Source organism: Podarcis tiliguerta (genome assembly GCF_965153285.1).
Source record: "Podarcis tiliguerta genome assembly, chromosome: 3".
Taxonomy (NCBI): Eukaryota; Metazoa; Chordata; class Lepidosauria; order Squamata; family Lacertidae; genus Podarcis; species Podarcis tiliguerta.
This window is the reverse complement of record NC_139536.1, coordinates 108,550,499-108,575,408: the sequence shown is the minus strand read 5'-3', so window position 1 is coordinate 108,575,408 and position 24,910 is coordinate 108,550,499. Positions and strand designations below refer to the sequence as shown.

At 41.6% G+C, this 24,910-nt stretch overlaps 1 protein-coding gene across 1 annotated transcript; it reads left to right on the top strand.

Annotated features, from left to right (window-relative positions):
* Positions 1–42: 42 nt before the first annotated feature.
* Positions 43–24,062, top strand: ETF1 (eukaryotic translation termination factor 1). The gene is made up of 11 exons (XM_083431989.1): positions 43–371; positions 609–739; positions 12,792–12,967; positions 13,051–13,190; positions 15,527–15,665; positions 16,288–16,478; positions 17,401–17,530; positions 18,986–19,141; positions 19,943–20,007; positions 20,138–20,285; positions 22,196–24,062. The coding sequence occupies exons 2-11, from the start codon at positions 654–656 to the stop codon at positions 22,276–22,278; spliced, it is 1,314 nt and encodes a 437-aa protein (XP_083288115.1). The 5' UTR covers positions 43–371; positions 609–653; the 3' UTR covers positions 22,279–24,062.
* The last annotated feature ends 848 nt before the right edge of the window (positions 24,063–24,910 follow it).

Here is a 24,910-nt window from a genome sequence, read left to right as displayed (position 1 = left end):
ACGGAGCTGGTGGTGGGGGCGGCGCCTCCTCCGCGGAGAGGAAGCTAGGCAGCCAATGAGAGGAGGAGAAGTGGCGGAGAGCGCCGTCTCTTCTCCACCTCGCGCACGCGCGTTCTGCATCCTTTCCTCCCTCTCCCGCTGCGTGCGTACGTGCGGGGACCGGAACTGACGTCAGGAGCCCCATGTGAGGCGATTGCAACACATGCAGCGCGGAGGAGAGGAGGAGGAGGAGGGAGGGGGCGCGAGCGAGCGAGGGAGGCGGAAAGGAAAGGAAGGAAGAAGCCGGTCAGCGACGTCACAGGCGCCGTCGCGAGGAGCCCTTCGCTGCCGTCCGGAGAAGGAAGGGAAGGGAGGCGGCGGCGAGGCCTGAGGTAAAAACGCGCGCGCTCGCCCGCCTGCCCGTTCTTTCGCCTCAGAGGAGCGCTTGGCTGGGCTTCTGGTGGCCGCACTCCCGCGGTGACGGGAGACCGGGGCGGGCCTAGCTTAGCCTAGCCTCTTCTGGGAGGGGACGGCTTTTACTTTTACCTCAGCCGAGGCTCCGTTCTCATTTTTTCTCTCTCTTTTCCCCCCTTTCTCCGTGCGGCGGCCTTGGCGGTTGACTTGAACAGCCGCAGGAGGGGCGGTGGAGGAGGAGGAGGAGGAGGAGGGAGAAGATGGCGGACGATCCCAGCGCTGCCGACAGGAACGTGGAGATCTGGAAGATCAAGAAGCTCATCAAGAGCCTCGAGGCGGCTCGCGGGTGAGGGCGGGGAAGGGCCCTGGGGTGGGGGTGGAAGAAACCTTCAGTTTCGGGTTATAAAAGGGGGGCGGGTGGAACAGGAGTCGCTTCAGCTCCCCTCCCCCCAAAAATAATAATCGCCACTGTATAGAAAGCTTAAAATTTTAGGGAGAAAGCCAGGCTCAAGTATTCTCCCCCCCCTTCAAAACTGGGTTGGTTCGCTCCTATATGGAGAACTATTCAGTCATGTGGGTGTCACATGTGTGGAATCCCCCCCCCCTTTTCAGACAGCTATAAAGCGATTCAGTCCAGACATATGGGTGGGTCCCCCCCCCCAAGAGAGAGTTAGGCCTTTCTTCCTGTTGCCTCTGTTTTTGGGAGGCCGAGGTCCATATGGAGCTACAGGTGCATAAAAGGCAAGGGGAAGCCTTGTGGGCTTGTCCCGCTAGGGCACCTAAGAAGAGAAAGGTGAATGTTTTGAGTGCCCACTTCCCAACCTTGAATCCCCAAACAAGGAATGTGAAGCATGTGGGTTCGTGTGACTTGGGCCCTGCTTCAAAGGCTGTATTTAGCTTTGTCTCTTGGTATCAAGAGTCACCTTACCCCCACCCCATTCCCTGCATTTCGTCATCTGGAGTGGAGACATTCCATTACTCTTGGGTTTCTTTAAATTTTTCCATTCTTCGTAGAGAGGTATATATAAGTGAGGTGCAGTTCTCTGCCTTGTGTTGTCTTCGGCTACATTTTTCCACTTCCACTGAATTACATGCTATGGCTTGCTTGGTAGTCACACTCACCTGTGAAGCAGGAGTGACTTTAGAAAAATCCACACTAGCGTCTTTATTTATATATTTTAATTTTGAGCCAAAAATGCAGCCTCCTGATTATAAAGCTATGTTTCCTTATTCAGTTTTCCTTCCATTCTCACTGTATTGTACACATTTGGAGGACTATTTTTTTGTGCTTAGTTTTTCCTAATAAAGAACCATAGTGAGGAATGAAGGCCTGCAAATGAGATTACCAGGGGGTCACCAGGTAATAGTAGCCTTTGCGGCAGTTGTTTTTATTTCAGAGCTCTGAAGTTTTCCATGCACTGAAGAGAGTGGGATAGTCTCACTTTATACTGGTTGGGAAGAACAGGCCATGCCTATTTCCTCCTCACTACATACATGGATGACTTGGGAGAGGGGAGGTGCTGTGCTTTGGTGACTAAATTGTCTCTCAAGCCTATCATGAAGTGAGAGTGATGCCTTTCTTCTCCTGAATTATCTGTGTGCCAGAGGACTTGGGAGTGGTGTGAATTTAGTTGGGATCACAAATAGTGGCTCACTATAAAAGCCAGCCAGAATTGGTTAGCCCTTCAGGAGGGAGACTACTTAGCTATAAATTCCATGCGTGCCACCTGCTTATTCCTGCATTACAGGGGGTTGGACTAGATGAGCTTTCAGAGCCCTTTCAACTCTATAATTGTATGATCCTATGATTCATCAGCTGCCAAAGAAGAGCATAGGCCAGACCAATTACCCTCCTAGATTCACATGGAAACTTTACATTTGCCACTTTGCTGTGTGTTTTGTGGTGAAGTTAAATCAATCCCACCCCACCCACCCCCCAAAAAATGTTTTGCCCATGTAGGTTTTTATGTACTGAGCTGAAAGCATGTAATATGACAGACAGCCTGGTTTTGGGAAAAGGCACATGAGTGCTCTGTTCATTAAACTTTTGCTCTCGTTTTATAATTACCGAGTAAATGAAGTTAGTGTTTGCTGTGTGACTGGACAGGTTGCTAGACATTAAACTTCAGAACTGATATGCTCTAGTGGAAACTTGTGCAGGTTATGCCTGTATATCATTAGTACATTCTCAGAAACATTTTTCTTGATACCTTTGTGTATTCCCAGCCTCATAGCTCCGAATCCAAGTAGAATATTTGCTAAAGGAGCTGGACACTTTAGCTCTTCATTATGGATTTATTGTACCTTGTTTGGAGTCTATAGTTAAATCCCAGTGGTATAGCTGATCTAGTAGTCTGAGTCAATGGCAACTGCTTATGTCTAACGAGAAATTACTGGCTTTTTTCAGTATATTAGCAATTATTCAGTATATTCATTAGCAGTTTTTCAGTATATTAGCAATTATACACTGCAAGCATTAATTTTATATGCAACCTTACATTTCCCATGTTGGAGGATTATGTGAAACATGGAATCCACATGACAGAGAGACATGCTTCTGATTTCTGCTGGCACATAATGTGCTGCCACTGAAAAGAAGTGTTCACTATTGAACGTGTGTCAGGAAGACAAGGAATACAAATTGTTTACAAGCTCCAAGTGTTTATAGCAGCCTGGGAAGTGAGGTGGAAATTCTCTTAGACTGTAGTAGCCAACGTCAGGATACGAAGTGCCACAGACAGTGTCTCGCACAAGGAAACTCCCTCCTTCTGGTGACAGACATCTAAAAAGCCTTTCCGAAGTTTGAAGTGCTCTGTGCATGTATACTGGGTTGCCTGGATCCCACCCACTGGTTAACTGTTGATAATGAGAATTTCTGTGTTGGTAGTTGATTGGATACTGTTTCCAGATAGTAAACTTTGATAGCAGTCAAAAAGCAACATGAGAAGGTCTGCTTATCATTGCTAATGCTTGTTGTACTGAATTTTAGGTTGCTGAGGCTTCAGGTTGACATTTCTGGAGTATGGTGTTAACAGTCTCACAAGGAAATAATAAGGGCAATAGGAAAGTGTGGTGTGTTTTAAAAATAAAAAAACGAACTGTGAAAACTTAAACATCAAGAAGGAATGATCCAGGATGGTCTTTCAGTGTGTGGAATGTGCAACACAGCAGTGAGACTTTAGAAATGATTGTGCCTATCTGAAGTAGGAGCAGCTTCCAAAATGTCACATGTGGGATAGTCTGTCTATGAATCCCATCCGTTTTGTGTGTGTGTGTGTGGCATTGCATACTCCATATGGCCTCATTGCCATGTATCAAAATTTTAATAAACATTACATTCCAGTAACACGCCTCATTAGATTTTGCTGCTAATTTGGGGAAAAGGCTGGAGGACAACTTTTGATGTTGAGGCTCTGAGTTTTGAATACTGTGTAGTAAATACTAAGTTTGCACAATCCTTACAGCTATGCCCTCACCATCAAGTATAAATGAACTGACCCAAATTTTTTGAAAGCTTAAAAAGAATAATATCAGAATCATAACCAGTGTTAGAAACTGCTAGGAGCTGGGTGGCACTTTAGGTTACAGGCGCAACAACGAAATGTCTAGGCACACTTTTTGTATCAAGAATACACAGCTGAAAGTTAATAAACTGCAGCTAAAATATTATGTTCATTTTTCACATGGGATAGTCCTTCCCCTGCCCACCTGCCTAATATTCTTGAGAGGGTCTCTTCTCAGTCTTCAGAGAGTAGCTGGAAGTGGGGAGGCAGAAAAAGGTCTTCTTTTCCTTCCACTCTGCAGTTTTAATCTAAAATCTTAAACACAGTACTGTGCCCAGAGTTCAGAAACTGTTTGCGCTAATGAAATTCCCTGTCGCAAAATGCACCTAGAACAATGGGAGTTTTGAACACTGATCATAACCTTTCAGTAAGTATTACACCTGGTATATTTATAAAAAGAAAAACCATGACCCTAAGAAGACTCAAGACAGATCCTAATGTTAATTTTTCAAACTGTGGCTTTTAAAAAGACGTGTGTATATATAGCTGAGGATAATTGCATAACCTTTTGCATGCTGCTGTGAGTCCTGCTTTGAGGAACTGGACTTATTGTTTGTGGTGAACTTGCTGAACTTGTACCCTGCTAAATGCATGTTAGGATTAAGATTATTGTTGAATGTGCTGTGTCTTGTGGGGAAAGCCTTTCTCATGTCTCTTTAATTTACAATTTTCTAATGCCTAGCAACTGGTGTTAGGGTACAGATTACTGCAGGAGCGAAATGGTCTCTCAGTTTACTGCGTTCCAAAATGTGGAGGTTTAGATTAAATAGGAAACTTAAAACTTTTTTGGCAAGTGGAGATTCTTGATAATCTGCTTTATGAAGTCATCCACCCCAGGCAGCCCAAAGCATCTCTGGGCTCTGTATGCGGCACTGGTTAATTATCATACCATGCTGATTATTTTGACTTCAATCAGCTGTTGGCAACGTGGAAGAACATTGCAGGTTTTCTTTGAATTTTTTTGACAAAAATACAAGTGTGTTGGGGGGGGGCAAGTGTAGCAAAGATTGAATGAATTCATGGGTTTAGAATCTGAAGGTGATTGGCTATTGTACTGCTTTGCTTCTCCCCTCTTGCCTGTGGTATAATGAATGTTTATTATTACTGCCAAACAGCCAGCCTACACATGTGGTATAAACAATCCGTAATCCCCGGTTTAGCGTTGCATTCAATCCAGAAATTGTAGTTCGTTTCACTCCAAATAAACCACAGTAATTGATTCCGTCATAAGGCCAAACCAGGGGTCTTGATTTGTTTCTCCTGTGTGGTGGATGGTCTGGAGCAAAGCTGGCGAGACAAGCAAAGTCCATGCCCCAACAATTAAGATCAGACAGTAATCCTATACTAAATTTCTGTTATTGCACACTACTGCTAGATAGGCAGTATATTACATCCTGCTTACTTTAATCATTACATTCGTCATTGAGACTATAGACCAAAGGAGCTATAAAACCACAACAAATAATATTTACTGCTTGGATTTAACAGTACAATTGTTTCAAATCTTATACAATCCTCTGTTCCATTAAGTGGTCCAATAAACAATAGCCTTTCTCAGGAGTGGACTTTTTTAATTGAGCAGTTTGAAGAAGCTCCAACAATGACTGAACAGTAATCCAAGTATAAAATTGGTTATCCACTTTCAATACAATCCACTACCACCTTCAATACATTTTTGTGTGAGTATTAAGAAATCACATGGAAATTTTATTAGCTGGCCTGCTGAATTTGGAGTGGGACTGTGGCAGATGTAGAAGGATAGGAAGCCGTACAAAGCACTGTAGTTCTGACTCCTGTGATCCTTTTTTATTCTTTCCACACATATTCATATATCTGAAGTACAGGGAATGTCTTAAAGTTTATGGAACACAGATATCCAGAACGAAAGAAAAATGTATAGCCTCTTGTTGGGAACTGCCTGATTGCCAGGTTGCACTCTTTATTTCCAATATGACTTCAGAGGATAGCGGTTGGAGTTAACCTATGGGGAATTGCACAGTTTCAAATTGGCTCCTATGTTCACTATCTATATAAAGCTACTGAGAAGGACTGTCTGGAGGTTTGGAGTGTGGTGTCTTTGAAGTACTAAAGACACCCAGCTATATTATTCTCCTGTGACCCAGAAGCAACAATGGTATGTCCGATGAGAGTAAATAAGCTTGAATCCAGACAAACACATTCTTAAGCCTTCTGTGGGACCTGTGAGCATGCATTGTGGTGGGTGTTTTCTTTTGAATGGAGCTGCGTTGTACTTCAAGCCATAGGTACTGTTCTGGACCAAATTTAATTCTGGATGCCCAGGTTGTATCTTGGGCCTTGCTGCCTTTTTGCAGATTAAACTATGCTCACACCTAGAGAAGCAAGATCTAGGAAGTTTAATATACTCTTCTTGATTTGAGATGGTTGGAATTAAGTGGCATATAAATAGTTGAAATAAATTAGCATATTGAAACTTGACATGGAATTTATTCCAAAAACTGTTTGGAAGATATAATGAATACGGAAGTGGGTACTGAGTTTTTAACTAAGATTACTTAGGGAGGGCCCACAACTTTGCTGAGGAAGCTCCACTTCTTGCAGATTCACTTCAGCATGCAACCCAGCATGGCTTTTAAGTGGTGAGGGGGAAAGCATCCTACATTTTTTCAAGGCTTTTCTTTGGTGCAGGCGACTCACAGTTTAAGTGGTGGTTATGTTCCAAGGCACTGTGCATTTAAGTGAAATTGTGTTTATTTGAAACATCATTGCAAAAGCCTGCAGACACCCTGTGCTGCTGCTTTTTGTGATGTTTTTCGGTCATTTCCAGGTTCAGCGCATGAGCATAGTCGCGCACATATTGGATGCGCCTAAAACGGTCGTTGCCTGTACTCTTGAGTTGCTCAGCACTAGGCTTTTTTTTTTTTTTGCCATCTGATTGCTTTGATTAGAAGCTTGCAAGATGGTTGTGCCATTCTGGTTGGGCTTATCTGAGCAGGAACCACATTAAGGTGCATGCTGATAGCCTAGCAGATCAAAGCTTTGGACTCTTACAAGGCTTGGAGCGGGGAGTTGAAATTCAGACATTGAGAAGAGAAAGCCATAAACATAAGATGGGGAGCCATGCTGAAAATCTGTTTGTCCATAACAGCCTTGGCCAACCTAGTGCCCAACTTGTATCATCACCAGCATGGCTGTGCTGTCACATGAAGACTCCTTTGGAGAAGACGGGTGTTCTCTTCACTTGAAGTGCCACTTATTTTTAGTATGAATACAGACTGCTCTTTTGTCTGCCTTCGGAGAGTCTGGTCTCACTGGCTGATGTAGTTGCTTCCTTACTCTTCCATAGAGGAGCTGCATTACCTAATGTTTTTTCCTGTTTAGTGCTGATGGCAGGAATTATCTAGCATGACGGAATGCAACTTCCAAAGTGACCCTTCTCAACCAATTGCCTACCCTTTCCTTCATATTTATTTAAATATGAATCACCTGTAATTATATATCTCTAAGTGAGTATATACTCACCTCCATTCTTCATTGTGCTTTTAAAAAACGTTTTATTTTACACAAGCAATAGGTTGGCTAGAAAACCTAAAAGCTCAGGTTTTGGTATTAGTGTGCTTAACTTGCACATTTTGGGGTGCCAGGAAAGTAGGCCTCATTTTTGTGGGGAGCTTAATGAGAATGTTCTACCTTGGTCGATGTTTCCCAGAATTATTTTGCCAGTGCCTTCTGTTTATATCATATCTGAGGGTATCCAACAAAGTCCCGTTAGCACAATAATTTATGTCTATGCAATGGGACTTTCTATCACTGTGCTTGCCCTGTGCTTCCTCCCAGATCTACCCTGGAGGGTGGGTTGGGGAGAAGCCCTGAACGAATTAGAGAGGAAGAAGTAGGCCTGCTACAGAGGTGGAAGTCTTTGAGTTAACAGGATGGCTTTGTTGGAGACAACTCAGTTGTGCACTTAGATTGTACTCAGACTATGACTTCACCGTGTGCCTGCTCTTGCGTCTGTTGCTTAACCTTTTCATTATCACATTATTCCACATTTCACTTCAGACCATCTTAGCATTTCATGAATCTGCGCCCCTTTCTGTGTCTTCATTGTGCATGTTGAGGTGGGGAGCTTCAGTGTGCAGTCCTCTGGGCCCAGGATCCACCAGTTATTGTCGCATTACATATCCCTAAGGTGGAGGTAGAAAGGGTATTAAATAAAAATACATTGCATGTAAAGCAGTGGGTTGTTTGGGATTTTTTAATGGCATGCTAGGTCTCCACTGACTTAGATCAGGAACTTTATGACTTAGAACATGCTCAGATGCTTTTCGTTTAGTTGCCCAGAACCATGGGCTGGTAGTAGCATAATGGAAACTTATTTCATGAAATAGTTCAGGAGCGCAGAGCCTTGCAGAAATGTTCCCAGTCCATCAGATTTTTTTTATTGGCCTGTGTAGCCCTAGGCTCCTACCTCTTCTGTAAGATGGCCTGAATTATGCTGTCTACCATGACTTCCAATAGGTTTTAAGGAATATTTACAGTTAAGAACCACTTTACTAAAAAAAAATGAAGCTGCGTAAGTTCTAATCTACATCACCACTCTGCATCCATATACAAGAACACATATTTGTAAGTAATTATGTCCATTAGCATGTGCACACCACTTTTGTGAAACCCTTGCTGCTAGATTATTATTTTTATCTAATACAAAGTACCTGAACTTTTCAAAGCACCATACAGATATTAAAACATAGGACTGTTCCTGCCTACAGCCTCAGATTCTAGTAGACAGTATACAAAGTGGGAGGAGGATGGGGTTAGGAAAGAAAGCATTGGATCAGTTGCACATTCTGGCTGACATTAACCTTATTCAAGAACCTGAGCAGTTCCTGTTGCAGAATTTGCTACCTGCCCTCAGAGAGCAGTTTTCAGCGAACAGAGTAGCCCCAAAGAAAAAGAAACCATTTGTCATTGCTCTATAGATTTATTCCTTAGCACCCACAACAAGCTTTGCCTAGGGTGGAGTCAAAACACCAGTGTGTGTGATTTCAGCAGCTAGGCAACTGCTATAGTGGCCTAGTAACCAAAGTGGGATTGGAGTGTTGCTGCATCAGCTGTTTATACAAGCTTCCTGTTTGGCTAGTAAATTGGCACTCACTTTGTCTCTCTAATGGTAATCCATATCCTAGCATGCGTAAGTTGTGAGAGCAGTCATTTGCTCTAGTGACTGTACTGCTCTGATGCGCAAGAGAACTCCCAAATGTGTGCACTGTATTGAAATATTACCCATATGCTCTTGTGAAAGTGTTGAACTTGGACGTAAACGACATAGGTTTAAATTACTATTTGTGAAGCTCCTTGGGTGGTTGTGGGGAACCCCTCAGTTGTGGAGCAGTAAGAAGTGTGGTTTTGTACTATAAAGTGTTTTGAAGCCGCATTTTGGTAATCCATATAATGACCTCACGAGCTGTTACTTAGTCATTTGTTTCATAATTTAATTATTAAATAATAAGCAGTGCTAATTGCATTTGTATGACTGCCCAATAGCAAATGTTGGCTCATAATTTTTTAAAGAAATGTGGTATTGAAAAAGCATAAATGAATTCTGGCGGAAAAAGTAGAAGAACAATTAACATAAATACGCAATAGAACACAAATTATAAATGGAGATGCCCAGATCATTAGCATATGTTGTTTAAAAGAGCTGAGTGGCTAAAAAAATGTGCAAAAAAGACCACAAGAATGATGCTGGGCACATTTCTCTGGAGAGGCTCTTGCTTAACTGAGATGAGGTATGCTCTTCTGGTTTTTCACTTGTGACACACACGAGAGAGAACGAACGAACAATTTTGGTCCTAGAAAGGCAGAACATTATTTGTGGTAGTTTCTAAAGATATTTTACCATTAGCCTGTGTTGTAATTGTACAAATTTTCTGCTATCTTAACATGATAATACCCATAATACCCAGATAGCCTGAGTTCTAGTTAATCAACACACAGTGTTTGATTACTGAAGCCAACTGAGGATTCCAAATCGTCTGAATAATTGACAGTATTCAGGGATCAGTTTCTAGAGCACTAAAACTACGGTATGCTGAAAGTTAATCTGAATCTTGATTAAGACAGCACAGATCTGTTATCATTCCTCTTGATCACAGTTTGTTCTGATAAGATATTTAACCAGCAGATGGCAGCAGTGTATTCCACGAGGTGGCAATTGGTATCCTATTTTAAAATGACATAAGGAAGTGAAAAAACCTTACTGTCATTGAAGTGATTTTTCATTGCATCCTTGAGTAGTTAGATGTAGAAATTGGCTTGTACTGTATCTGAGTGGAAATTAAGATAAGATAAAAAGTCTCCCCCGCAACTGAAGTATATACTGATAGATTTGGAATTTTTTTGAAAAGTTAAAGAAACTCGACCCAACTGTAGAATAATATGGTATGGTACAGTACAAACTTTTAAAATGGCTACTCTAACAATTAGTATCTTAAAGTCACTGAAACTGCTTTCATGGAGTTTCAGATCTAATTAGCTATAGCAGTAAGACTTCCATGTAGTTTTAATACTGTCTGCACCCTGCAGTATAGGTCCAATATGTGGATGATTTCATACAACTTTTTAGATAAGATGTAAATTTATATAGATAAAGTATCATAAATGGTCTTGCCTCTTGCCTTAAAAAAACCCCATCTAATGTGACACAGCTAAATCATTTACTGTACTAGTCTCACGGTATAAGTGCACTACAGTGAAAATCCACATGTCTGAATCAAAAGGAGTAGGTCTGGCGACTTCCTCTGTCCATCATAGCCAATGTTAGAAAATGGGATAGAAAAGCTAGGAGCCCAAGCATGAACTAATACACAATTCACATAAGTGAGACATTTTTAATAACACATTTTTAACAGAAATTGTTAATACATGTTTAATTTGGTGTTTACAGCAAAAAATATTGGTAGCATACTTCAGTTTCCGAAACACTCTACTCTTTATTGTTAAACTCCTTAACATATTGTCCATCCTTAACATATACTTTGAGGCTTCAAAGCACATACATCAGTAATCCTTGAGTGTCAGCCAGGCACAACAAATGGCACCCATACGTTTTAAGATGCTCTCAAATGGAGAATCTTTAGGTGCAAAATGTGCCTGGTGCCCTGTTAGTTTTGAACGCTGATTGTAGCTGTGATGGTTGGGAGAGCAAAGACATAAAAGAAAGGAGTGTTACCTTAGTGCTTGTAACTGACATATTGAAAGCTTGTGTTTTGTAAGCATGGTTAAATTTTTAGCTGCTACATTTTTAGTGTACTAGAAATTTTCTCTTCCCCAATAGGGGAGAGAGTGATCTGTGTGGGTTAATTGACAAGGAGGAAGTGGAGATTTTTGGGGGGTGGAATGGGGGTTGTGCTCCTTGTTTAAACAATTTAGTAAACTGAAAAAATGAAAATTACTGAAGCATGTGGTAGGCTTGTCCCATTGTTAGATTTGCATTCCTGGCTGCCGTTGTGAGTCTTTCTTGTGGGTTTCCCTTTCATAAAAATGTGGAACTCCCATATGCCAGTACGTTCTATCCTACCTTTGTAGGCTTGCTCTCTTATTGAGTACAGGCTACTTGTTACGAGTCAGACTTCTTGTCTTAAATTCAGGGTGAGGAGAAGTAAATATTGTATATTCAATTTGATCTAATAATCGGGGTGCTTGAACTATGCATCTTGTTTTGACTTTGTTGTACAGCTTTCCTAGAAATCTTGCTAGCCCTAGCAAACAGAATAAGTTGCAGTACAAATCTTTTGCCAGGCTTTTAAATGTCAGGTTAAGACTTTTTTATTTACTAAAGCATTTTTAAAAATTTCTATACTTTGGCATGTTTTGTGGTTTTATCTGTTGTCTCTTGGGCTACATTTTATTGTATTGTGAAGGATATGACTCACTGCTGTGACATCTGATCCAGTGAAGGGAGGTATAGAAATGTGTTAGCACATAAAACTCCCCTCTGTGTGCATTTGGAAGCTTGCTACTACCTAAGACATAATATTTTTCAGAAAATAGCACTAATACTGTAGAAGTATGCAGCCTCCAAAAGCTATTTGAGTTTCCCATTCTCTTCTGCCCCTTACATTGGAAGGAACCAGCTAGGAAGTTAAGGCATTAATTCCTCATAAAGCACATAGACTTCAGGGATGAAAATACCTGAAGAAAGATTTGGTATTTCTCAAGACGCAGTAGCCTCAAACTTTCCTTTACCTTCTGGGTTGGTCATTTCAGTTCAGATAAGGCAACTTTAAAGGTTTAAAAACTATCTCTGTTTGGAGAAAAGGTATAGATTGTTGGCTCAAAACAAATCAGAATAAAAATGTGCTTCTCATAAACATTCAGAAGTTGTGATGAAACTTTTAAATATTCTTATCATAAATATTAGGAACTCCCTAATAACTGGTGGAATTTCCTTTATACAAAGATGAGAAGCACAAAGAAAGCTGTGGGAGCTAACTTTGTCATCAAGTCTTTATAACAGCTAGACTAGTATGTTCTAAGAGATAGCCTGTTTTAAATTGTGGGGTGGCAAGCTTCAGTCCACAGCTTGATTCTGGGACTGCAGATCAGGTGAGTTTGACCCAGAAGGCGTGCCTGCTATTTCACTGTATATAACATTACCAGTTTGGTGTGTACATAGGCTCATAGTAGTCCTGTGGTCAGTATAAACAACTGGCCTGCATGGAAGGCCTTATTTCCAAAAGGATGTGGCAAATAATAGAAAGTCTTGAACTTCTGAGATTAGTTTTGGGCATGCTTTCTTCCAGGCTTGAAGTCACACAACTTGTGTTAACATAGTTTCTTTTCCTTCTTCCCCAGCAATGGCACCAGCATGATATCATTGATCATTCCCCCCAAAGACCAGATTTCACGAGTAGCAAAGATGTTAGCGGATGAGTTTGGTACAGCATCAAACATTAAATCTCGAGTGAATCGCCTTTCAGTCCTCGGCGCCATTACATCTGTACAGCAACGGCTAAAACTTTATAACAAAGGTAAAACGTTCTTCTCCTTACTTTATGAACAACTTTGTGCTCGCTTTGGCATCATCTAAGGTTGCACCCTGTGCTTTTTACAGTACCTCCAAATGGTCTTGTTGTATACTGTGGAACAATTGTGACAGAAGAAGGAAAGGAGAAGAAAGTGAACATTGATTTTGAACCTTTCAAACCAATAAATACATCGTTGTATTTGTGCGATAATAAATTCCATACAGAGGTAAGTGTCATTTTGCATTTCTAGCCAGATTGTAAATTTGGCTCATGATAACTTTGCTCAGTTTGCAGTATGCTCATGAATAGTTATCGTATACAATGTGTTGGTTACTAGATGTTAATTATAACAACCTATTTCTGAATTCAACATACACTTGTGTATTTTACTTCAAAACATGATTTCCTGCTTCTGTTCACATACAAAGATACTAAGCAAGGTTGTTTACTTGTACACCCAGTGTCCAGACCTTTCCAGAAACAAAGGCTGATAGCCATCACAAATGTTGGGATCCAAAGGTTCATTTTTGTCTGGAAGGTTGTAAATGTAATTGTGAGCTGAGCAAATTGCAGACATAAAATGCCAGACTATGCAAGTGATTTCAGTGGACTGTTACAATGAGATACAGGGATTTTCCCCCCTGACCACTGTGATTTACTAGGCCTTACCTTCCACTTCAAACACATAATTATAGATAAAATGTGTGATAGCTATTGTGTTATTTCTGGGTCCAGAAACAATTCTGATTCATAGGTTAATTTTTCCAGGCAACCATTGGATATCTGGTTTATTCAGAATTGTTGCGTAGCAATAGCAAGGGGACACCATTTCTTGATCTGCCTGTGAACTTGCCATGTCAGTGATGCTCAGATCAATTAATATTGGTGTACTGTGTTATGCTCAGTGTTGGAAACTGAGATAAAGAAAGATAGGAGCTAAATGGCACATTAAACCTAGGTTATGGGCACAACAATGGAGTGTCTAGGCGTGCTTTTTGTATAACAAGAATTCAAAGCTGAAAATGAATGAACTGCAGCTAAAATATTATGTTCATTTTTCACATGTCCTTCCCCTGACCACCCCGCAAATATTCTTGAGAGGGTCTCTTCTCCAGTCTTCAGAGAATTTCTGGAAGTGGGGAGGCAGAAAAGGGTCCTCCTTTCCTTCCATCTTAGGCACAGTACTGTGCCCAGAGCTCAGAAGCTGCTCTTGGTAATGAAATTCCCTGTCGCAAAATGTGCCTAGAACAATGGGAGTTTCAAACACTGGTTATGCTCCCACTTTCTGGGAGAAACACTGCATTAGCAATTGTTGTGGGGAAGATGCAAAAACAGTTCCCACTTCTCACATATTGGGAGAAATTCAACATTTTCCTGATCATTCCTTCAGCATAAACATTTTGACTTTCCAGACCAAAAAATCCCACCCTCTCCTTCCCCTTCATTCTGTTCCAGAGATTCTCCTGACGCACACACACACACACACCGAGCCATTTTTTTGGGGGGGGGGGACAGAAGCCCTGTTGAGCAAGTAGAAGGCTTTGCTCAGGGCTTCGATTGATGGGACTCATTAGTTGAACCCTGCTCAATGTCTCCAATGTGTGCAGCAAATATCATTGGAAAAGGTCTGGTATTCATGCGACACCAGTTCTGACTGAAAGACTTGAACTTGCTTTTTCTATATTGGTCTAAATAAAACAGTAACAGTATGCTTATGGTTCCTTTTTAATATACATTTTGGGCAGGTTTTTGCCAGTGTTACAGCCACCTGCATCTCAGAAGATATTTGTAACGTCCAGTTCTTTCATGTGGTGTGCCAGTCAATGGAGTTGTGAAAGGCTTTTAATAGCTTAAATTGTTGCACACCCCTAACACTGTTTCTAGTCAGAAATGCTAAGTTGGCCACTTTGGGCTGTCCATTCCAGTCGAGTCATATTGCACCTGTGCTTGTTGCTGTCATGGTTCTTGAGCTTTGATGTTCCTGTTTGACGCTCGCTTACTCAAACAATTGCTGATTGCCTTAGGGGAGCAATTAATTGCAGGGATGGCACAAAATGCAAGCTTCAGACTTTTATTGTGTATAACTAATACATTCTCCATCAAGCCCCAGTTTGAACTTTTTCTCTTTTGATGCTTGCTTTTCTTTTCCCTTTCACAAAATAATGCATATTTTTTTGTGTAGAAGTGTTTTTATTGGGTTGCCCATTTGCTACTTACTCAAGCTGGCTTCTGATTATTTCCCCTTACTTAGCACATCGTCATAATCAGCTTGCACATCATCATAATCAGAAATTACTTGCTAACAGTTCTCTCTAGCAAGCTTAAAGGGATGCTGCACAGTGAGCAGTGACATTCCTAAATTCAAAAAGGCCCTAGATGAACATAATTAACTTGTTTTTTTACATGAGTTTGAAGCGAGTCAAGATAGATTCTCAGAGTCTAAAAGGGATAAAGGCGAACAGGAGAACATTCCTCCTCCTAGATTGAGCGTATTGATACAGACTTTCCGTAACTATTGAATATCGTAAGTATAACACTGGCATCTGCTGCATTGATTTTCAGGCCCTTACAGCACTACTGTCAGACGACAGCAAGTTTGGTTTTATTGTAATAGATGGTAGTGGTGCACTCTTCGGAACTCTTCAAGGAAACACCAGAGAGGTGCTGCACAAGTTCACAGTCGACCTCCCAAAGAAGCATGGTAATGTGTAAAAATAGCTCAAGAATTATTAATAGTAGATAGGACAAAACATGGTTTATCAAGGAAAGAGAAGATGATTGGGAACATTTGTAAGTGGCTCTGTCATGTCATTTGGAAGGAGGGATATTGCATACCTAAATTATTGTTTTCTATGCTATTTGGGTAACTTGAATGTAGTAATACGGCAGATAGATACAGACCAGCATCCCATTGCTTAAAGGCTTTGTGATTTTGCAGAAAGCTGCCATTGCACTAATAAAGCAGTCAATCGACACAGCCAGTAATAGTGCTTTGTGCAGCAAGTATGATCACTAAATAGGCTTGGCTTCATGTGATGAGCACCATCCACGATGTCCTCGCACAATAATGCTGTTGTGGTAATTGCAGTTGAGTCATAATTTATAATAATCTGCCTTGAAACAAGTGTCTGTGAACATTAATATAGACGTGTATTTTGTGTGAACTTGGTTATATGCTTTGACAAACATGTGGTCCAAGCACTTCAAAGTACATGAAAGAATTCTAAAACATTTGGCTTTAAAAAAAAATGGGGGTGGGGGGGAAAACCCGGGGATGGAAACAACTTTCATTATTGCTGTGCTTTTACCTCTGTCTCTCAAAGGAAGAGGAGGTCAGTCTGCCTTGCGTTTTGCTCGTTTGAGAATGGAGAAGCGGCACAACTATGTAAGGAAAGTAGCAGAAACGGCTGTACAGCTGTTCATTTCTGGCGACAAGGTGAACGTGGCTGGTCTCGTTTTAGCTGGGTCAGCTGACTTCAAAACTGAACTAAGTCAGTCAGACATGTTTGATCAGGTAAATGGGGATTTTGGCTGATGGAGAATTGCCCATTTGTAATGAGGGACTGCCTTCTTCTGTTGACTTGATACAGATTTTAGTAATGCTTCTAATGTGATATTGGGCTTTACAGTTTTAATGATGATAATTCTAATTACAGTGGTGCTTCAGGTTAAGAACAGTTTCAGGTTAAGAACGGACCTCTGGAACGAATTAAGTACTTAACCCAAGGTACCACTGTATATATGAAACCTTCTCTGAGGTTATTGACAAAGAATAGTATAGAGATTTATTCAGTGAATACATAAAATAAAAAGAGGCGCCATTAACTCTGAGAAGAAGCTTGAAAGAGATGTGCAGGCACTAACATTCTATCATGTGACCATTGGAATCATTCAGATTATTCTGTCTAGATCTGGGTGTTCACCAAATGCTACCCGTGTATTTGCATTCTTTGCAGAGGGTTTGCAAATTTCCTCTTGAAATGATAACAAGAGTTATTTGCTACCCTTTTTTGAGGGTGGGATTTCACTGCCTTCGAGGTGAAAGCCTGATATTAGTTACCCAGTTTCTCCTGATTTTAGTATTGATAAAGTATGAGGCAACCTCATTTGCAACCAGAGGTTGTGTTAACTCCGCAGTGTAAAACTATAGGCTTCTAATTTACTTTGGTGAGCAGCTTTCAAGCATTGGCCTGATTTCAAAAGCCCTTTGCAGGCTATGAGTTCAATTTGTGCTCTTCCCTCTCCCCCAGCAGTCCATTGGGCCAGAGGTAAAAAGAGAAGGGGACAACCACAGCTACTGGTTTTGACCCAACAGCTGCTGGCTGCTGGCCCCCAACATATCACCCCCAAGGGAATGCTGCCTTCATTCAACAGACATTATGGCTGCTCATGCCTGATGCAATGTGTCTTCTAACACCACATCTTTTTATTCACAGCGATTGCAGTCCAAAGTACTAAAGCTAGTTGACATCTCATATGGTGGTGAAAATGGATTCAATCAAGCAATTGAATTGTCCACTGAGGTCCTATCTAATGTGAAATTCATTCAAGAAAAGAAACTAATAGGTATGAATAAAATACTATAATTAATCAGTTATCATAAGCTGACACTCAAGGTGTTGGTAAAGCACAACTTTGGGAAGGGTGTATTGTCTAGTGGGTAGAGCAAGGGGCAGGCAATAGGTTCTTTAGGATCCCAGCGGATGGAAGACTGGCAGACTGTTAGATAAAAAAGAAAGTGGTTTATTGGTTAGCAAATATTACAATACTACAAGACAGCACCTAATAAACAAAAGAATCCGTCTAGCAGTTATATATCATACTCACTAACCAGTTGCACTTAAGATACCAAGCCAGAACAAAAGGATATTGGGGGAAATAACTGCAAAGGCGAAGTTTGTGGTTCATCTCATTTGCTGCGAAGCCCCCAGGTGCAGCAGATCCTTCGCTCAGTTGGTGAGACCAACACTGACCATTCACCGGTAGAACTCTGTGCAAAGGCTCGCCAAGCCTCTGAAGTTAGACACTTAAATAGAGGCTTGCAAGCATAATCTCATAGCAGGTCCTCTCTTATCTGTTGCAGTTGGCACAGTGTCCATGCTCCCTCTGTTCCCAGTGATGAATCAAAATTAATTGTCTGTTGTTGTTTGAATTTATATACTGCCCTATACCCGGAGGTCTCAGGGCAGTTCCATGGCTGGGCCAACTACATGACCGCTAGTTGGCTCCTCCTCTCCTCAGGCCAGCTGTCAAGTCCTCTGATGTATAGCACATCTGATGCCTAATTCTCATGAAATAATTAAGTGAGGGACAAGTCCTTAACTGTCTGATGTATAGTCCTAATTATATTGACAGATAGCGACGTCTAGTGTCAATTCCTCATCATATACCGTATTTTTTGCACCATAACACTCACTTTTTTCCTCCTTAAAAGTAAGGGGAAATGTCTGTGCGTGTTATGGAGGGAATGCCCACGGGTGGCATGCCTACGGATTTTCCTCCTCTAAAAACTACGTGCGTGTTATGGTCGGGTGCGTGTTATAGAGCTAAAAATACGGTAGCTATTGTTATTCTAAACAAGCCAGCTTCATAAACCACTGTTTGAAATTGGCATGTTTCAAATAAACCATAGTTAAGACTAACCACAGTCATTCAGGTTTGAACAACCCAGCAAAGTGTTGGATTCCTCCTTGTAGCATTGCTGAAAGGGGCGGGAAGCAAGTGAGATTGAAGCTTACCAAGACCCATTCTTGTCATGCTAAGCTATGGTTTAGCGTGACTTCTGAACCAGGTCACAGGGTACATAACCTGGTAACTATGAAAGTGTCAGTGAGTCAACTCTCCATGTACTGCCAAAGTAATTATCTTCCACCTTTCTGAACGTAATCAACATTGTCTCCCTAATGTCACAGCAGTGCGGTGATCTTCGTGAAATTTAGTTGCTCTTGTGTTCCAGTCTGCACTGATTAAAAATATGTATGACATGTTCATTTCCATCTCTCTTGTTTTCTTTAAATGTAGGGCGATACTTTGATGAGATCAGTCAGGACACAGGAAAATACTGTTTTGGTGTTGAAGACACTCTAAAAGCCTTAGAAATGGGAGCAGTAGAGATCCTGATAGTTTATGAGAACCTGGATATAATGAGATATGTTCTCCATTGCCAAGGCACAGAAGGTACGTAGCTCCTACCTACACAAATATTGGGATCTAGGGGAATAGGAATTGTATGTTAACATGGGTAGATCACAATGTGAAGCAGTTTGGCTCTTAGATGTGCTCACACTGAGCGCATTTAACGACACATCGAACATCGAGCAAGCTCTGAAGGGATCCCAGAGAGCGTCCCGGGAGTGGGGGGGGGCAGCCCATCTTCTGGGGAGAGAATCAGCATAGCTCCAGTGGAGAAGGGGGGGAGATGGGGGAATCGGCGAGGCGATCCCATGACTCCTTGCCGGGGACCAGCGGGGAGAGAAGGGGTCCTCCGCTGCCCACGCCCTCCTTGCGCAGAAGGCTTCCGCGCAGGGAAAGTAGGTGGAGACTGGGCGTCAAAGAACTTCTTTGCTGGAAGAAGTTTAAGAAACACCCACTGACAGATTCTGCCAGCGATTGAGACGGTCACAGGCGAGTGGCTGCCCGGACAGGAAAGGTTCACTCAGGCAACCCAGCCAGACGCTGGGACAAGCTTACGCACGAGCAACCCCTAGAACCATTACATAGCCAGTAGCTTTCTCACACATCCCCCAATATTTTTTGGCCCAGCTTGCATTCTAGTTGCACCTTTTCCTCCATAATGTTCCAAGTATGGTGACTGGGCTAAAAATGCCTTTCCACAAAAATTGATGTTCTAGTTCCCTGAGCTTAATAACATTTGGCTTTTCATTTGTCAGGTGCGTGTGCAATCTGATTGTCTTGGGGAATTTTTACTAATATGCCTCTTAAACTTCTCTCTCTCTCTTTCTCTCTCTCCCCTTACAGAGGAGAAGATTCTCTATCTGACACCAGAACAAGAAAAAGATAAATCTCACTTCACAGATAAAGAGGTATTTATGCAAAGCCGCATCTTTTTCGTACGTTAGCTACGAAGCAACCTAAGACAGTTGGCATATTAGCTATTGATGGAAGTACAGGAAATAGATTTACTTAGCAATTCTCTTCCATTTTCATCTTTAGACTGGACAGGAACACGAGCTGATAGAAAGCATGCCTCTGCTTGAGTGGTTTGCTAACAACTACAAGAAGTTTGGAGCCACGTTGGAGATCGTGACAGATAAGTCACAGGAAGGATCCCAGTTTGTGAAAGGATTTGGAGGAATTGGAGGTAATTGGAAAGGGGAAATGGCAGAGTGGTGTGTTTCTTGTAACCCACAATTGCAGCACCCTACATTACTTTAGTGAATTATTATTATTACTATCCCAACCAGGGCCGGGCTCAGGGCAGCTAACAGCAAATATAAATTACAATAAAATGTAATAGGGAAAAAAACAGTTAATTAAAATATGGCTTAAAATACAGCTTAAAAATGTAGCCTCATTTTAGTAGTAGCCCATAAATCAAGACCATAAAGGGAGGAAACATCAGATATTCACCCGAGCCAGCTATCCATGCTGGTCCTACATGGGCCAGCAAAAAAAAAAACCACGGGAAAATTTATATACCAAATCCCATATAAGGGGTCAGAGTGAGTCTAAGCCAAAGGCCAGGTGGAACACCTCCGTCTTGAAGGCCCTGCAGAAAGATGTCAAATCCCCCAGGGCCCTAGTCTCTTGTGGCAGAGCATTCCACCAAGTTGGGGCCAGTGCTGAAAAAGCCCTGGCCCTAGTTGAGACCAATCTAACCACCTTGAGGCTTGGGACCTCCAAAGTGTTGTTATTTATGGACCTTAAGGTCCTCCGGGGGGCATACCAGGAGAGGCAATCCCATAGGTACGAGGGTCCTAGGCCGCATATAAGTATCTATGATTGAGGCAGTTGTGGTTCATGCTGCTTTGTGATATCTCAAAGTGATAATAGAATAATGAGATTTCATATTCATAAAAGCAAATTCAGATTCAGTATAGATCTGCTGTATCTTTATGTCCACCTTCTCTAATGGATGCTTCCCATGGTCCTATCTTTCATTCCCAAGTCTGTTAACAAGCTTTTCAGGGTAATCTTGGAGGAATTGCATCATAGAGAGGGACTTATGTCCCCATAAGGGGACACAACCTGTAACCAGGAAAGGGGTATGGTTTTCCTTGGGGCAGTACATCCTGTATGCTCCACCCAGAGCAGAAACCGTACATTCTACCGAGCACAGAGGGAATCGGTTTACAAGTAACTCATCTTACACAGAGAGAGAGACCCCAATAGTGCATACACGGACACATCTCTGTCAATATTTTATAACTGATGGAGAATAACTTAATGTGATAATTTCCCAGCACTCTTGTTGGCTGCTGGTCAAGATGACAGGAATTTAAAGGCTGGGGTTTTTTTGTTTGTTTGTTTTGTTTTAGTTATACAGTGGTGCCTCGCAAGACGAAATTTATTCGTTCTGCGAGTTTTTTCGTTCTGCGAGTTTTTTCGTCTTGCGAAGCACCACTGTGTATTGACGGTTTCCCATAGGAATGCATTGGCGGTTTTAAAAAAAAAAAGGCGCAAGACGTTTCGTCTTGCAAAGCAAGCCCATAGGGAAATCCGTCTTGCGAAGCAACTCAGAAAACGAAAAACTCTTTCGTCTTGCGAGTTTTTCGTCTTCCGAGGCATTCGTCTTGCGAGGTACCACTGTATTGCAGATACATACGAATCAGAACTTTTAAACATGAAAAAAGGGGGGGAAAGATTAATAAAGGTTACAAAAAAGAAAAAAGGGGGACTTCTTCATTTGCACATACAGTATAGGCTCGTTCGATGTTGGCTTCTCTCGCTACAGATAACAGGTCTTTTACTTCTCAGAATTGAATCCCAAATTTCAACTGCAGTTGGGTCAGACTGTGAGTGCTTGCTTGTTCAGGCTGGACTAATTCTTTACCACCTCCTCTGACTTTAGATTTGTCTTGCCAGTCAAATGCCTCACTTGAAGAATTCACCTGCCAGCTTAGGCACAGGTCTCTTCCCACCTTGCAGCTTTACACAGGTCGTTCCGAGAAATTGAATCAATATAGGTGGAAAGGAAACGTGTACAGTCTTCTTTCGACTCCGGGGTACAAAGTGTTTGTAACATCTTCCTTCTAACATTTATTTCCAAAGGTATCTTGCGGTACCGAGTGGACTTCCAGGGAATGGAATACCAAGGAGGAGACGATGAATTTTTTGACCTTGATGACTACTAGGTAGTCGACCTGGGTCTGGCAAAACGTGCCTCACCCCTCCAGCATCCAACCCAAGGAGAAAGCTTGCGATGGAATACAAAACAGATCCCTGCCTTAGAATTGGAGTTTTTCCAGAACTTTATCCAGAACACCGGGTTTAAAAGAAGAAGAAAGAAGCAAACCCTACTGATTTGTCATAGTGTCAGTACAGCAGCAATCTACTAAGTTTCTATAATGCCATTTTGGACTAATTTAAAAAAAAAAAAAATCCCAGTTTTTACTTTTACTTAATGGTGAAATTGGTTGCTCTTGTATTTTATGAAAATGATTTTTTTAACCTTCATGCTACATTAACTGCTGTAAAACCTTCATTTGAAAAATTAATAGATTATACTGGTTTGTTTCTTAAATTGATTGGAGGCAATTAAGTCGCTGCGTTTTGCAGTGAGACGACCCATTTACATGGCGTTCTTGGCTTAGACTGCGGAAGAAGAACCTTAGGAGGTGCACCCATTGCTCTTGGTCTACAGTGGTGGAAGTAAAAGAAATTGAACCCTTATGGCATGCCAGCTTTCAAAGGTGCAATGTGTAAATTCAGACAGTCTGGGAGCTCCACCCATTTTAATCTTTGACTGCAAAAGCGCTGCTTGTTTCAATCAAGAAGTATGTTTCATTTGTGGCAATCAAAATGCCAGGGTCTCGGCAGGCTTGATTGGGGATTATGAGTCGTGTGGCCTTCACTCTTCCCTCTTGTCAGTCAATAAACAGTTTCCACAAGCAAGCTAACGCTTCTTATGCTTGGTTCTATTCTTTACTAGGGTTTGGGAGGTGTATTTTTAGTTCTGCTTTGGGACTGCATAAGCTGCCTTGGTGTGAGTTAACATCAAAATTTCACAAACTGCTTTAAATGCAAGTAGCTAGCAAAATGTGACTGATGTCAACCTTGGCACTGGGGGCTGTGAAGCAGCTGTAGAAATTAGCAAGTTCTCTCTTTTTTTAGAAGCTTGGCGCCAAAGGTTCACTTTAAACACTGTGGGATTGCTCACGCAAGGCAGTTAGCTCACTTTCCCGAATCCCCCTGGGACTGTCTGGTTTTCTAAAGGATACTCTTGATATTTTAGTGCCTAGCTGTGTTCACATTTTCCTCTTGTCCTTCATGTATTGGTCAAACTCCCCAGCTGGCAAACTTTGCATATCGTTCCAATAATCCTGTCTCACTTGAACTGGAGGGCGGGTTTGCCTTAACGTAAACCTCCTCACAGTGTATTCTTAAAAAGAGGTCCAAAATGACTTTCTGTCAATGTGAGCAATAGAATTTGTATCTTTTTATAACTCCGCAAGCAGGCAGTGTGTGTGATTGTCCACGAGAAGTGTTCACGTAGGGTGAAGTCTCTTCCAGAAAGCAGTACACTTGGATTTTGCCATTGTAAATGGGTCTGCTGTGACATGACAAGAGCAGAAAAATTGGGTGTAAATTTACATTTTTGAATATACTGCTTGTTTCACATTTAGGGTATGCAGCTCCTTTTTTTGTAGTTTTATTTTTACTATTTAAGTTTGGAAATGATGCCAAATTTTTGTATCTCTTTAATCAATGTGTTATATCTGGTGATATATATTGCATTATATATTGATGTGTATATCAATATATACCGATATGTATTACACTTACACAAACACATTAAAAGGGTGAGAATCCTAGCCTTTTGCATACTACATAGCCTCTTCAGAGAGCTCCCAAGCAGTGATATCTTGGTGTTGTGATGTACAGAATGGAGAAGAGTATTAAACCATATTTAAGAATATACCCTGGATTCCTGATTTTATTTGACTCGGGGAAGGATTGCAATAGTGAGTTACTATGAACCAAACAGTAAGATTGGCTAGTGCCTGATACTAAACAATTGCACCAGCGTATCTGGCAATAGGTCAGCGGTGCCTTTAGCACAGTGTTTCCGAAACTTGAGTCTCAAACTGTTTTTTGGACAACAATTCCCATCATCCCTGACCACTGGTCCTGCTAGCTAGGGATGATGGGAGTTGTACTCCAAAAACAGCTATATGCCCAAGTTTGGGAAACACTGCTTTAACACACCAGCATATTGTTGCTACCCAAGTGGACACCACCAAAAGCTAGATTTTAAACATATATTGGCTGGTTGGTCTTCCAAACCAAACTACTGCCTCAGAATACGTCGATGCCAAAATGGGCTCTGACCCAGAAAAGCTATACATTTGTTAGCCTTTAAGGTGCCATAAGCAACTTCCAAGATTTGCCAGCAATTGGCTGGCACACAACAACTCCTTTTGGCATTCGTCTCAGATGTGTCTGTAGCTGTCACTGCAATGCTTCGCACTAGCTCTTTTACTCAGTACTGTTCTGTTTTCTAGGTCATGTTGACACATTCCTCTCGGATGCCCTGCTTGATAGCCGTTTGGTACAGAATTGCCGCAGTATTCGTCCAGCAGCATGAGAATTAAGACATAATTTAGCTTGAGACACAAACACAATCTGGCTTGACATTTTTCTATGGCTGTAAGGTCCCTACCAGGCACACTTGACAAGCAGTAATTGCTAGTGGACCCTGACTGATCATATAAGTACAGTGGTACCTCAGGTTACAGATGCTTCAGGTTACAGACTCCGCTAACC

What these genes read in the sequence shown, in the direction of transcription:
- ETF1 (XM_083431989.1), top strand. Translation starts at nt 654, where the DNA reads ATGGCGGACGATCCCAGCGCTGCCGACAGGAACGTGGAGATCTGGAAG. An exon ending in AGTCAGACATGTTTGATCAG is followed by an intron (nt 16,479 to 17,400) that starts GTAAATGGGGAT and finishes TTTTATTCACAG; the next exon opens with CGATTGCAGTCCAAAGTACT. An exon ending in AGGATTTGGAGGAATTGGAG is followed by an intron (nt 20,286 to 22,195) that starts GTAATTGGAAAG and finishes TTATTTCCAAAG; the next exon opens with GTATCTTGCGGTACCGAGTG.